Raw genomic sequence first — 13,312 nt, 5'->3', positions numbered from 1 at the left:
CACAGAGAACAGCCACATTTCTGTAGCCAGAAACAGGCGAAGGTACTACTCATATGTGACTCAACTGCACATGAACCCGCTCGGTACTGCTAAAATGAACCTAATGTAAAAAGGTGTGATGTTACGCTCGTCGGAGGCACTTTGTTGTTATGAAGCATTGCACAGCCTTCCTAAAGCCTTTGACACATTTTGCTGTTGGCAGACACATGTACGAGCACTGTATTTTGTTGTTGTATATGGACCATTTCCTTTGCAATTAAGTTTTATTTTCATTTTTTTTGTCTCATTCATGTTTTATTGCTGTAGTATTATTCTGCAATAGTGGGATACAGTAATATACTTTGTTAAAGTATCGGTTCTTACCAGACAAAATTATAAAAATTTAACTGAAAACAAAAACAATGAAAAATTCCCAGAATTTTAAAAAATCCCGGGTTTTTCCTGGTTTTCTCCAGATGAAAAAATTTCCACATTTTTCCCAGGTCTCCCTGTTGTCCTGGGTCGCATACACCCTGATAACACAGCACTGACTTTGAGACCGAGATCACAAACTCGTCCACTTGCTGGAGTTGTTAGAAAACAAATGAAAACCGAGTAAAAACATAACACAAAATTGACTTTGACTCTCCTGTACTACTGCCCAGGAGTAGAACGTTCCAAGCTGCTCAAAGTAGTGACCCTGGACACCGATACAGTAGTGCACTCGTTGAATGAATGAATTACTTCTGCTTCCAGTGTTGCCTGCTGAAGAGAATTACAAGCAAGCACGATATGTTCCTGCAAGGCCTCTAGAGTGTTGAAAAATCGCAATAGACAACATCTTTAATGCATCCCCAAAGAAAAAAGTCCAGAGGATTTAAATAAGGAGATCTAGCAGGCCAAGTAACTGTTCCTCCTCGACCAATCCATCTGGCAGGGTACCTTGAGTTCAGATCACCGCATGTATGCAAGGCATTATATGGTGGACATCCGTGTTGATACCCCATAAGCATTCTGGTTCTTAGCGGCACTTCATCCAGAGAGGAGGAAGAATTCATGTGAGGAAGTTGGCATACACTGTGCCGTTTAGACTACCATTTATGAAATAAGGGCCAATAATTGTAGTACCAGGCATCCCCCACCAGACGTTACAACTCCATTGACGTTGATGTTGATGTTCCACCTATCTAAGCCATCGTGGGTTGTCACTGGACCAACACTGCATGTTCCTTGTATTTATGTGTCCTTTGTTTGAGAAGGAACATTCATTGGTAAGTAGAACATCGGAGAAGTAGTTCGGGTTGGCGAGGATTTGCTGCTGTGCCCACTGACAGAACTGTACACGATTCTGGAAATCATTCCCATACAATTGTTGATGTAGGTGTACATGGTAAGGTTGGAACCAGTGACATGGAAGAATACGATGTACACTGATTTTAGGAATGCCAATCTCATGTTCAAGCTGTCGTGTGCTCACATGTGGATTCATAGCAATGGAAGCGAGAACAGTAACTTCTGCAGCTTTGTCTGTGCGAATGCTACAATGATTGCACTGTTGTGGGTTTAAACTTCCCGTTTCCTGAAGTGTCGCAACAAGATGAGAAAACATCCATCGGGAAGATGGGTTCTTGTCAGGATATCACTTTCTATACAGTTCCACTGCCTGTTTAGCAATTCGCCTAGCTTTAACAAAAACAATAAAAGAAACGTTACGTCGATGTAGAAAGGACAGCCTTTACCGTATGCCTACTCTCCACAACAGTATTTAAAAGAACTAAACTACTGTACTAAATGTACTCGTACATAAGAAGACAGTATTGCAATTACTGTTCCCCTAACTTACATTCCCCATAGATGAGTAGCATTTCTATCTTCTCTTTGTTAGTGTACATTCTACTCATACAACTCTTCAACTGATGATGGTTGACAGAATGACGGGTGTGCATTCTACTTGTGTTTACGTTTGTCCTCTGTCAACGTCAGCACATGGATGTGGTCCACTACCCTGAGTACCTGCACTATGCGCTGGGAGTGTCAACATCAATGTTGTGTTATGTAAAACATTGTGTTTCAGTGAATGGTATACTGTGATACATTTCTGAATAGGTCTTTAGGCGAGGAAATGAATTTAAAAAATATATAGGGTGCCATTTAAAAAAAGTCACATCACTGTTCATATCTTCGTAAAAAACAAAGCTACAATGAAGGCAATCATGCTGACTGATGTCCCCCTGATGGCTAAAGAACATTTGCTTGAAACATTTTGTAATTTGCATCTGGACAAACAGTTATTTAGGGTGGTCAAGATAAATGGGACACCCAGTAGGTGTCCCAGGAGCAATGGTCAATATTACCATCTTTGATACTGTGAAACAAATCTCTTCTACTGAAAGTTCTTTGCTTTCCATATTTTGAGAGAGAGTAGTATGGACCCAAACAAGAAAAAATTTTCAGTAAACATGGTCCCCAAAGCGCATACCTTAAAATCTATAAGCACTTGTTCATCGTCACTGCTGTGAAACGCATCTCTTCTACTGAGGAAGTAGTCATAGTTTGTGTTTCAGCAAAGTGGTGGCTTCATAGGAGCAAATTATACACAGTTTCCAGATTAAGTAAGAACTGGCAACACAAAACCAAGGGTGATTACACTTTGGTAACAGCAAAAATGGAACTGTTGAACAAACATAGGTAGTATATCATACATTAAGTCCTGGGATTTAAAGAGAGAGAGAGAGAGAGAGAGGGGGGGGGGGGGGGAATTAGAAAAAATAATGGTAATGCAGGACTCCTGATGGAAACAATGAATGAATCTATAGGTTCTGAGTGGAAGGTAACCAAGAAGTGAGATAAACTCTCTTGCCTACGCCAAGCCCACCAACACGTCAAAGTACATTTATGTTAATGACCGTTTGGAGTTACATATTCTGTTCCTCACAGCCTCGATCTTCATGGTCAATGTATACAGGGTGTTACAAAAAGGTACGGCCAAACTTTCAGGAAACATTCCTCACACACAAAGAAAGAAAATATGTTATGTGGACATGTGTCCGGAAACGCTTACTTTCCATGTTAGAGCTCATTTTATTACTTCTCTTGAAATCACATTAATCATGGAATGGAAACACACAGCAACAGAACGTACCAGCATGACTTCAAACACTTTGTTACAGGAAATGTTCAAAATGCCCTCTGTTAGCGAGGATACATGCATCCACCCTCCATCGCATGGAATCCCTGATGCGCTGATGCAGCCCTGGAGAATGGCGTATTGTATCACAGCCGCCCACAATACGAGCACGAAGAGTCTCTACATTTGGTACCGGGGTTGCGTAGACAAGAGCTTTCAAATGCCCCCATAAATGAAAGTCAAGAGGGTTGAGGTCGGAGAGCGTGGAGGCCATGGAATTGGTCCGCCTCTACCAATCCATCGGTCACTGAATCTGTTGTTGAGAAGCGTACGAACACTTAGACTGAAATGTGCAGGAGCTCCAACGTGCATGAACCACATGTTGTGTCATACTTGTAAACGCACATGTTCTAGCAGCACAGGTAGAGTATCCCGTATGAAATCATGATAACATGCTCCATTGAGCGTAGGTGGAAGAACATGGGGCCCAATCAAGACGATTACCAACAATGCCTGCCCAAACATTCACAGAAAATCTGTGTTTATGACGTGATTGCACAATTGCGTCCGGATTCTCATCAGCCCACACATGTTGATTGTGAAAATTTACAATTTGATAACGTTGGAATGAAGCCTCATCTGTAAAAAGAACATTTGCACTGAAATGAGGATTGACACATTGTTGGATGAACCATTCGCAGAAGTGTATCCGTGGAGGCCAATCAGTTGCTGATAGTGCCTGCACATGCTGTACATGGTACGGAAATAAATGGTTCTCCCATAGCACTCTCCATACAGTGACGTGGTCAACGTTATCTTGTACAGCAGCAACTTCTCTGACGCTGGCATTAGGGTTATCGTCAACTGCACGAAGAATTGCCTTGTCCATTGCAGGTGTCCTCGTCGTTCTAGGTCTTCCCCAGTCGCGAGTCATAGGCTGGAATGTTCCGTGCTCCCTAAGACGCCGATCAATTGCTTCGAACGTCTTCCTGTCGGGACACCTTCGTTCTGGAAATCTGTCTCGATACAAACGTATCGCACCACGGCTATTGCCCCGTGCTAATCCATACATCAAATGGGCATCTGCCAACTCCGCATTTGTAAACATTGCACTGACTGCAAAACCACGTTCGTGATGAACACTAACCTGTTTATGCAACATGCTGATGTGCTTGATGCTAGTACTGTAGAGCAATGAGTCGCATGTCAACACAAGCACCGAAGTCAACATTACCTTCCTTCAATTGGGCCAACTGGCGGTGAATCGAGGAAGTACAGTACATACTGACGAAACTAAAATGAGCTCTAACATGGAAATTAAGCGTTTCTGGACACATGTCCACATAACATCTTTTCTTTATTTGTGTGTGAGGAATGTTTCCTGAAAGTTTGGCCGTACCTTTTTGTAACACCCTGTATATTGTAAGCAGACAGTTTCAAGAAATATACTATAAATGTTCTGGAATCTTTCAATACAAGCTCGTGCACAAGAAAATCTCTTCGAAGAATAGTGGTCAGATCAATCTGGAAGCCAGAACACCAAAATGGGTACCATGACCTCCCAATTTCAAAAAGTCCCTGGACTATACATGACATAATAACACACCACTACAACACAGATATTATTCCTTACAGAGAAGTGTTGATGTACAATCAGTATTTCCCACTTCCCAATATCTATCCTTCGTCTACCATACAATGAATAACCCAGGATGGAATAACGACAATATCAGGAAACACTCATTCTGGCCGCTCAAGAGGCAAGAGATAGTATTGATGTGTGAGTTGTGCTTGCGTGAATGTTGTGTGTATTCTACATTAGAGGAAGGCTTTTTGGTCAAAAGCTCACATGTATAGTAATATCTTTGTTGTGCCTGTCCGTGACTCAACATCTCCTCTTTATGGTGGGCAGCAATATATCCTTTCCATAATATCACTGTCATCTACTAGGATAACTTTACATTACTCCCCCAGTCTTCATAATACACATTCTGGACCTTTCTCAAACCCTAATCATGACTCTCTACCCAGATGACATTTTGCCTATGTGAGATATCTGGACACAAAGATAGTTAGGAAATCCTTCTTATATAATAATTCACTACAGAAGGACCCCAAGCTTGAACTGTTAAAACTGATAGGAAACATGCTTAAAATATAATGTTGTACATCTTTGAATAGCTGTCAGTACCATTTATCTGTAAAACTATGTGTGGTGGCACTAGCATCATCTGAAGGTCAGTGTACTACCCTCTTTGTGTTGTCACAGTAAATATAGAACAAGTGAGATTGTCGTTGTGTTTGGTACTGTGAGTGGAGCAAGGGATGCGCCATTTGCATGCTTCATACTTGATACAATTACGCAAAATATAATGGGAACTTAACAGAAACAAATACCGACACACTAAAGAAGAAAAGAGACTGTTTGATGGTGGAGAGGAAACAGTCCCTTGGATATAAGAGATCCATCAGTTCTGAAACAACATGTACTAAATAAACCTGAAGTCAAAGTGAACACAAACCTTCATCCACAAAAATATTATGAACAAGTTGTAGTTTAGTGGCCATGATGTAGTATTATATAAATGTCTGCCCCTCCCTTTTTTTCTTTCAATGGTTTACTTAATACTTTTGATTCAACTAAACTCTAGTTAATAATAGCAGTAAGACCTAAATTTAATGCAAAAGGCTCTAGTCATCCATAAGGCCACATAATAAAAATATTTATCTGAAAATTTATTTGTTTTTTAAATTCATTACTAGTAATGCCAAAGAGCACAGGAACTGGTGTGACACAGGTATAGGTGAAATGTTACGTTGAGAAAGTGGTGAACCACTTCAGAGTGGCAATGCTATCGCTAACACATATAGTATAAATAGTGAGAGCATGTAGTGCTCCTGAAAATTGCTTCTTTTATGAATGTTCTAACGAAAGGTGCACGTAGCTCTTTCATAGCACAAGAAATGTTCAGAACGACTCTGACGTAGGGGAATACTCGGAGAAGGTTGGCTGACCAAAATTTCAAAGTATCACTGATGTTAAAATGTAGCACTATCAATTTATTAACCCTTCACATTATATAGCACACTGTTAATCACACGTTTAAGAAGGGAGTGTAGAAGGAGCCCTAATTAGGTAAACTATGCTTTCATAATAAACATAAATTCGTTAGTTAATAAATTTGAAAGTAGCATGAGTAGTTTATATTGTGGGAGCATAAGTATAGTGGACAAAGGCGACTGCTAATGCTTTGGCACATAATCTGAGACTCAACAGCTAACTCCCACTGTAGAAGGATGCTTGCAGTAAAGCTGTATAAAAATATTATCCTCGGTACTAAAAAGCACTTTTACAAATTCTAATGAAGGTTAGATACAATAATGAGTGTTCAAAACAATTTCTGAGTAGAAGCAGGTTCTACTCCACTCAGATGCACATAAGGTATGTTTCAATCAGGCTCCATTACAATTGGGAAGTGCTTCTGGCACTTGGCTTCATATGTGCACTCTTTTCAAAGTCTGCTAAGTTTTCGCTCACGCTGATGGCTTACTGGTTGTATGATTTAGTTTTATCCATCCATTGATAGTTTTATCCATCCATTGATATGCTTAAAACATGCAGATGGGCAAGCCTTTCATTTTTGAAGCATAATTTCAAACTCTGTTTCGAAAGTGTGATCTAAGGACCTGTGCGACAGTGGATTTTTCAGTTTCTATGGTTTGTCAGTTTATAGTCCCAGATATCCTCTAAATCCTTTAGTATTTCTGATGAAGTGGGTTTTTCCATCACACTCCAACTAACATGTTAATATGAGACCTTAACTTTTCCCGGCGAATCGAATGTTCAAATAACTTACGGGTTTGCTGCCGGGTGACGTCGTCGGACACAGGCGATATTTCAACAGGAGCACACCCTGCCATTCTCAAGGCACAAATACAAGGAAGAAAAAATGAGCAAGCAAATTTAATACCTTGGTTCATAGAGGAGAAACAAGGAAGATACCACACACAGAACAAGTGTCAACACAACCAAAGATAACGAACATCAGAAATATCGATGGTTACCATTAATCAACAGGTGAGGTAGCACTAATTTTGTCCCTCTGTTTTTTGAGGGGAGACAGAGCTGGATTCCAAGCAGCATTTAAACAAAGTCCACCATCTCTGTTAATAAAGATGCTTGATAGTCTGATTTCAACAGCTTCCTTAATAACACTATCCCAATAGTTTGACGTGCAAGCCAGAATCTCCGTGTTGTTGTATTCCATAGGATGACCGGTGTCAAGACAATGTCCTGCAATAGTGGATTTGCTTGGCTGTTGGAAGTGTGTGTGATGCTTATGTTCAATACACCGGTCTTCCACAGTCCTGATTGTCTGACCAATATATGACATGCCACAACTGCAAGGAATACGATAGACCCCAGCCTTACGCAAACCAAGATCATCTTTTACGGACGCCAACAGGGCTTTAATCTTCGAAGGTGGTCGAAAAACACATTTCACATCATATTTCCACAAAACACGGCCAATCCTGTTGGAAATGCTTCCTGCGTAAGGCAAAAAGGCTGTAGACTTAGGTGCCACTTCGTTGCTATCATCACTCACCCGTTGCACAGAAGGCTGATGGCGCAACGCACGTTTGATCTGCCTCTTACTATAACCAATCTGACGAAAGGTGACTTCGAGATGTGCTAGTTCAGCTGCCAAACTTTCAGGGTCTGAGATAAGGTGGGCCCTGTGGACCAAGATGCGAAGTACTCCTTCACGCTGAGCTGGATGGTGACAACTATCAGCTCGCAGATACAAGTCAGTGTGGGTGGGCTTCCTATAAACAAAATGTCCCAACGTACCATCAGTCTTCCCTTTGACCAACATATCAAGGAAGGGAAGGCATCCATTCTTTTCCACCTCCATAGTGAACTGAATATTCGGGTGGATTGAATTCAGGTGTTCCAAAAACCGGTTTAAATTCTCACTACCATGAGGCCACACAACAAAATTATCATCTACATATCTGGAGGAAAAAAAAAAAAAAAAAAAAACAGGTTTCAAGGTCGCTGACTCCAATGCACGTTCCTCAAAGTCCTCAATAAACAAATTGGCCACAATAGGTGACAACAGGCTTCTCATTGCAACTCCATCAGTCTGTTCGTAGTACTGACCATTGAATAAAAAGTAAGTGGAAGTCAGCACATGTCGAAACAAATTTGTTAATTTGACACCAAACTTAACCTCAATTAGCTGCAACGAATCAGAGAGAGGAATGCGAGTGAAAAGAGAAACCACATCAAAACTGACTAAAATATCAGAGTCATTCAAACACAATCCCTGCAATACGATGTAAGAAATCTGCAGAGTTCTTAATGTAGTGTTCACACCTACCTACTAGTGGGCTCAACAAACTAGCAAGATGTTTAGCTACACGATATGTCGGAGCACCAATATTAGAAACAATAGGCCTCAATGGGACAGCCTCTTTATGGACCTTAGGGATGCCATATAATCTAGGTGGTACAGCACAGTAAGAATTAAGACTCTTGATAGTCTCCTGTGACAAAGAACTTTTCTTCACGAGGCTATTTGTCTTTCTCTCAACACTCTTTGTACGGTCAGCATCGATTTTGCGACATGCCGAATCAGAAAGTAGACACTGCATCTTTTGAATGTAATCGTGCTTGTTCAACAAAATGGTGGCGTTACCCTTGTCCGCAGGTAAAATAACAATATCCGGATCCATTCTAAGTGAACGTAAAGCAGCCGCCTCAGCTGCTGTAATGTTACACTTGGGCCCCAGTCAACACACGACAAGCTTCCCTCCTAACCTCTTCCGCAGCCTCGGAAGGTAGTTTATAAACAGCCTGTTCGATAGAACTAATAAAATCAATGACTGGCAAACTCTTAGGCGTTAGTGCGAAGTTAAAACCTTTCCCCAGCACAGACAAAGCTGCGCCGTCAAACGTTTTCTCTGTGAGATTGATCACAGAATGTCGAGAATTAGAATTAGACACTGAGCCAAGGAAACATTCAAACTTCGCCAAATGACAAGCAGTTACAGATTGAAATTCCCAGTCAGACTGCAACCAAGAGCCACCGTCCACCCAATCCCAAGAAAATTCAGAAACATTAGACGCCATCATTAAATGAAGCTGAAATAATTCCTTAGAAACAAAATCTAATTGACGGCGAGCATAGTGGATCCTTTCACGAACAAGAGCTAAACCAGCATGTTGCTCGATGCGATTGGCGGCAGGAGAATTAATATGATGCACAACCTTAGCAAACGTTGGAACCACATATGATTTCGACACTTCAATAAAAACGATAATGCACATTCCAACCTTACTCTACTGCTGCGAAGTTTATCCAACCTCCGCAGGCAACGATACATTTCCTCCCCGTAGAGGTAAATAATGTGAGACCTTAACTTTTCCCGACGAATCGAATGTTCAAATAACTTACGGGTTCGCTGCCGGGTGACGTCGTCGGACACCGCCGATATTTCGACAGGAGCACACCCTGCCATTCTCAAGGCACAAATGCAAGGAAGAAAAAATGAGCAAGCAAATTTAATACCTCGGTTCATAGAGGAGAAACAAGGAAGATACCACACACAGAACAAGTGTCAACACAACCAAAGATAACCAACATCACAAATATTGATGGTTACTATTAACCAACAGGTGAGGTAGCACTATTAAATTTGGTTGCACATTTTTTCTTCCTTGCATTTGTGCCTTGAGAATGGCAGGGTGTGCTCCTGTCGAAATATCGGCGGTGTCCGACGACGTCACCCGGCAGCAAACCCGTAAGTTATTCGAACATGTTAATAGTTCCTGCCTAGTTAGTATTACATTCACAATCTCTGAATGTAAGCACGATTGATGGACATCTCCTGACTGCAAACATTGTAAGGTAGATTCCTGAGGTTAACATCTTTTGTCTGCTCTTACAAATTCCAAGGTGCCAGACTTGACTGTAGTTACCAAACACTGGTATTCGTGTACTGCCAATCAGGAGAGAAATTTGTGCCTTAACAGCAAATAATATATTCATGATAGTTGTGGCTAACATTATTTCAGTGGTTAACCAGGCAATGAGCACTTCTTCACAAAACTCCAAACTGAGTAATTATAGCATGTGATAGTGAGAGCAGAGGAATGGGGCTACCCTTGTTTGCAAAGATAACTGTAAGTGCTGCATTGTTGGTGTCTGAGGTGCTTGCAGAGGCTACAGTCTGTAGGAATTCTGTTGGTATGCTGCCTATGCAGATGAAAGAGTAGCGAGACACCAAGCACTAAAGTTACTGAACACTTATACTGAGTACACACATCTCTTCAGAATTAGTCTTGTTTATTATGAGCATTCATGCAGTAATATTGATAGGAGTCATTTATTTAAAACCCACCAAACCAACTAAGCTCCAAAGTTTATTCATGCTCAAATACTAGACAATATTTATGAGGATTTTTATAATACAGTTACAATTCTTATAAAGGACTAATAAACTCTTATAACTGCATTCATTCAAACTTCAACTGAGGTGTCATTTTAGCTTGTGTAATACACAAAAGGCAAAACCCTGGTTAAAGGAAACAAAACATCAAAACTGAAAGTTTTAAAAGAATCTGTAAGATCACAGTTTGACAGAGCCAGGGACAATGGATCTGTAATCCACAACTGGCACATGCATTTACAAATAATGATCTTGATGTTCAAGAACATATTTCTGCACAAGTGACTTACTGACTTATCATTTGGCACCCCCACTCCCTCTTTTCTCTTGCGCACTTTCACTCACATCTATTTTTGCTACTAATTGTGATATGCCCTGTATACAAATCTTCTACTTGGGCATCCCTGACAGTCCCTGCCATCTAGGGCCCTCAATTCTGATATGTCCTGATTAGAAATCTTACAGTTGTGGCATCTCTGGTGCTCCTCTCGGGTTGGTGCCCTAATTGGCAGCTTGTTTTGCTTGGATATTAAACTGGACCTGGGCACTGGATGAAGCACAGCATATAAATTTTTCCTTTGTGGGGAACCACACTCCCATAGCACTTTTTGAAAGAAATTTCCACCATTTGATTTGCTATTCATTTATTTTATGCACTCATGATTTTGGCTTTATAGCCATTCTAAAGTGCAAGTTAAAATGTTGAAAAATTATTAACCTGCCTAAATGAAACACATTGTCAATGATGATATGTCACTTACGCATATCAGACATTTTATGATATTTCAATTTGCACTTCAGAATGTCTATAAAGCAAAACCCGCCAGGGTAGCCGAGAGCGCTAACGCGCTGCTTCCTGGACTCGGGCATGCGCGCCGGCCCCAGATCGAATCCGCCCAGCGGATTAACGACGACAGCCAGTGCGCCAGCCATCCTGGATGTGGTTTTTAGGCGGTTTTCCACATCCTCCTAGGTGAATACTGGGCTGGTCCTCAAGTCCCGCCTCAGTTACACGACTCGCAGACATTTGAAACATATTCGCACTATTTCCTGATTTACACTTGACACAGACAGCTGGGGTAAACTATTTCCGTCCCAGGGGGGTATGGGGTGGCAGCAGGAAGGGCATCCGGCCACCCCTTACGATTAACCATGCCAAATCTGTACTTAACCCTGCCGACCCTGCGCACAATGTGGGATAAAGGCAGTAGTGAAAGAATGTCTATAAAGCAAAAGCATGATTTCATGAAATAAATGAAGAGTAATTTAGAGTCAAATAGTGGAAATTTCTTTCAACAACAGTATTTTAAATGAGTACTGAGAAGAGTAAAATGGCTATCACCAGGCTCCTGAATTCATACAGCTGTTGTGGAAGACTGTGCAATATTAAGCTGTAGGTGCTTGAAGAAAGGCTCAAATGATTCTGTGAAACACAGCTTACAATTTTTCTTCACAGGTTCAGCAGAAATAGTAATTATTTTATTCTATTTGCTATGACTTCCCAGTCAAAACTACAATTACCTAATTTTTCTTTAATGCTTGAAAAATAAGCAATGATATAAATCTCTGGCACTAGTGCACAAAACAAGACCCAAGGCAGTCATTGCAATATACATACAATATAATGAAAATGCTTTAAATTAGACCAGTTGTAAACTGACATGTACAGATTAACATACCTTCAATTGTACACTTTGCTGGTGGTGGTATTCGTACTGATACTTTGTCCATGTAAGATTTTATCTTGTCCAAATGTTTTTCACAAAAGTGTTGAACTGTATCCCGCATTGGGTATGGCTCAAAAACACTAATTCTCTGAAATATGAAGAAAGACTATTATCAAATAAAAGCTAGCATCACATTAATGGTGTTTAGAAAATTATAATGCTTATGAAAGCCCCTCTCCATGTTAGTGTTACAAGAAGGGAATACATATTCAAAATTATGATATTCATATTCTAACATCCAAAGAAATTAACAAAACATTATTCCTCTGAAGTTCCTTTGAATGCATGAGAATACAGCTGCCACAGGCACACAACACTTCAACTCTTGAGCATAAACCTGCAATACAAATAAGAAACATAGCTTGCAAGGATAAAATATTACCAACGGAACACTTAATCAGAGAGACAAGGATGGACTTGTTCATGCTCATACAATACTTTGCTGTTAACAGCAGGTTTTAACATAATAATTCTGATTTATACAGCATCCAACCACAGAAATTCCAACAGAATATCAAATCTCTTCCCACATCCACAAAGGCAGCTGTCATAAATGGCATACATTAGAAGTATAATATGAGATTATTGTACATAGAGATTTGTTAACGTCATGTGAAAGCCACACGACATGATCCTCTATTTTCTGTTAAGTGCAGTCCACATACGGAATACAGAGAAGAGCAATTGGCAAATGACTACATTTATCCTTCACCTATATGGTGGATAATGGCTTGCGAAGAACAAATGCAGAACAAGATGTGGCATAATGGGCACACACACGCCACACCATGGATGTGTATATGAAATGACAATGGGATAAGATATGACTGTTGTCTTATTTGAAAGGTTTCTTATCTAAAAGTGTTGTAACTTGGACATACAACACAATCAAGAATGTTAGTATGTTATTAGACTGTGGCACGTACACCAATCACCATAACATACACTGAACACAATAAGAAAAGGCAAATGTATGCAAGCAGTAATAACATGATAACGGACCGCAAGCGCAGTGCAGCAGGGT

At 40.5% G+C, this 13,312-nt stretch overlaps 1 protein-coding gene across 5 annotated transcripts in view; it reads right to left on the bottom strand.

Annotated features, from left to right (window-relative positions):
* LOC126253367 (protein melted) overlaps nt 1-13,312 on the bottom strand; it is a 253,424-nt gene that overhangs the window by 85,759 nt on the left and 154,353 nt on the right. For all 5 annotated transcript variants that reach the window (XM_049954643.1, XM_049954641.1, XM_049954645.1 and 2 more), the window contains one exon: nt 12,241-12,376. In XM_049954643.1, coding sequence (XP_049810600.1) covers nt 12,241-12,376 — 136 coding nt within the window. The remainder of the gene's footprint in view (nt 1-12,240; nt 12,377-13,312) is intronic.

Source organism: Schistocerca nitens, chromosome 4 (genome assembly GCF_023898315.1).
Source record: "Schistocerca nitens isolate TAMUIC-IGC-003100 chromosome 4, iqSchNite1.1, whole genome shotgun sequence".
Lineage (NCBI taxonomy): Eukaryota > Metazoa > Arthropoda > Insecta > Orthoptera > Acrididae > Schistocerca > Schistocerca nitens.
Note: the sequence above shows the minus strand (reverse complement) of the source record. Positions and strands in the feature narration are given on the sequence as shown.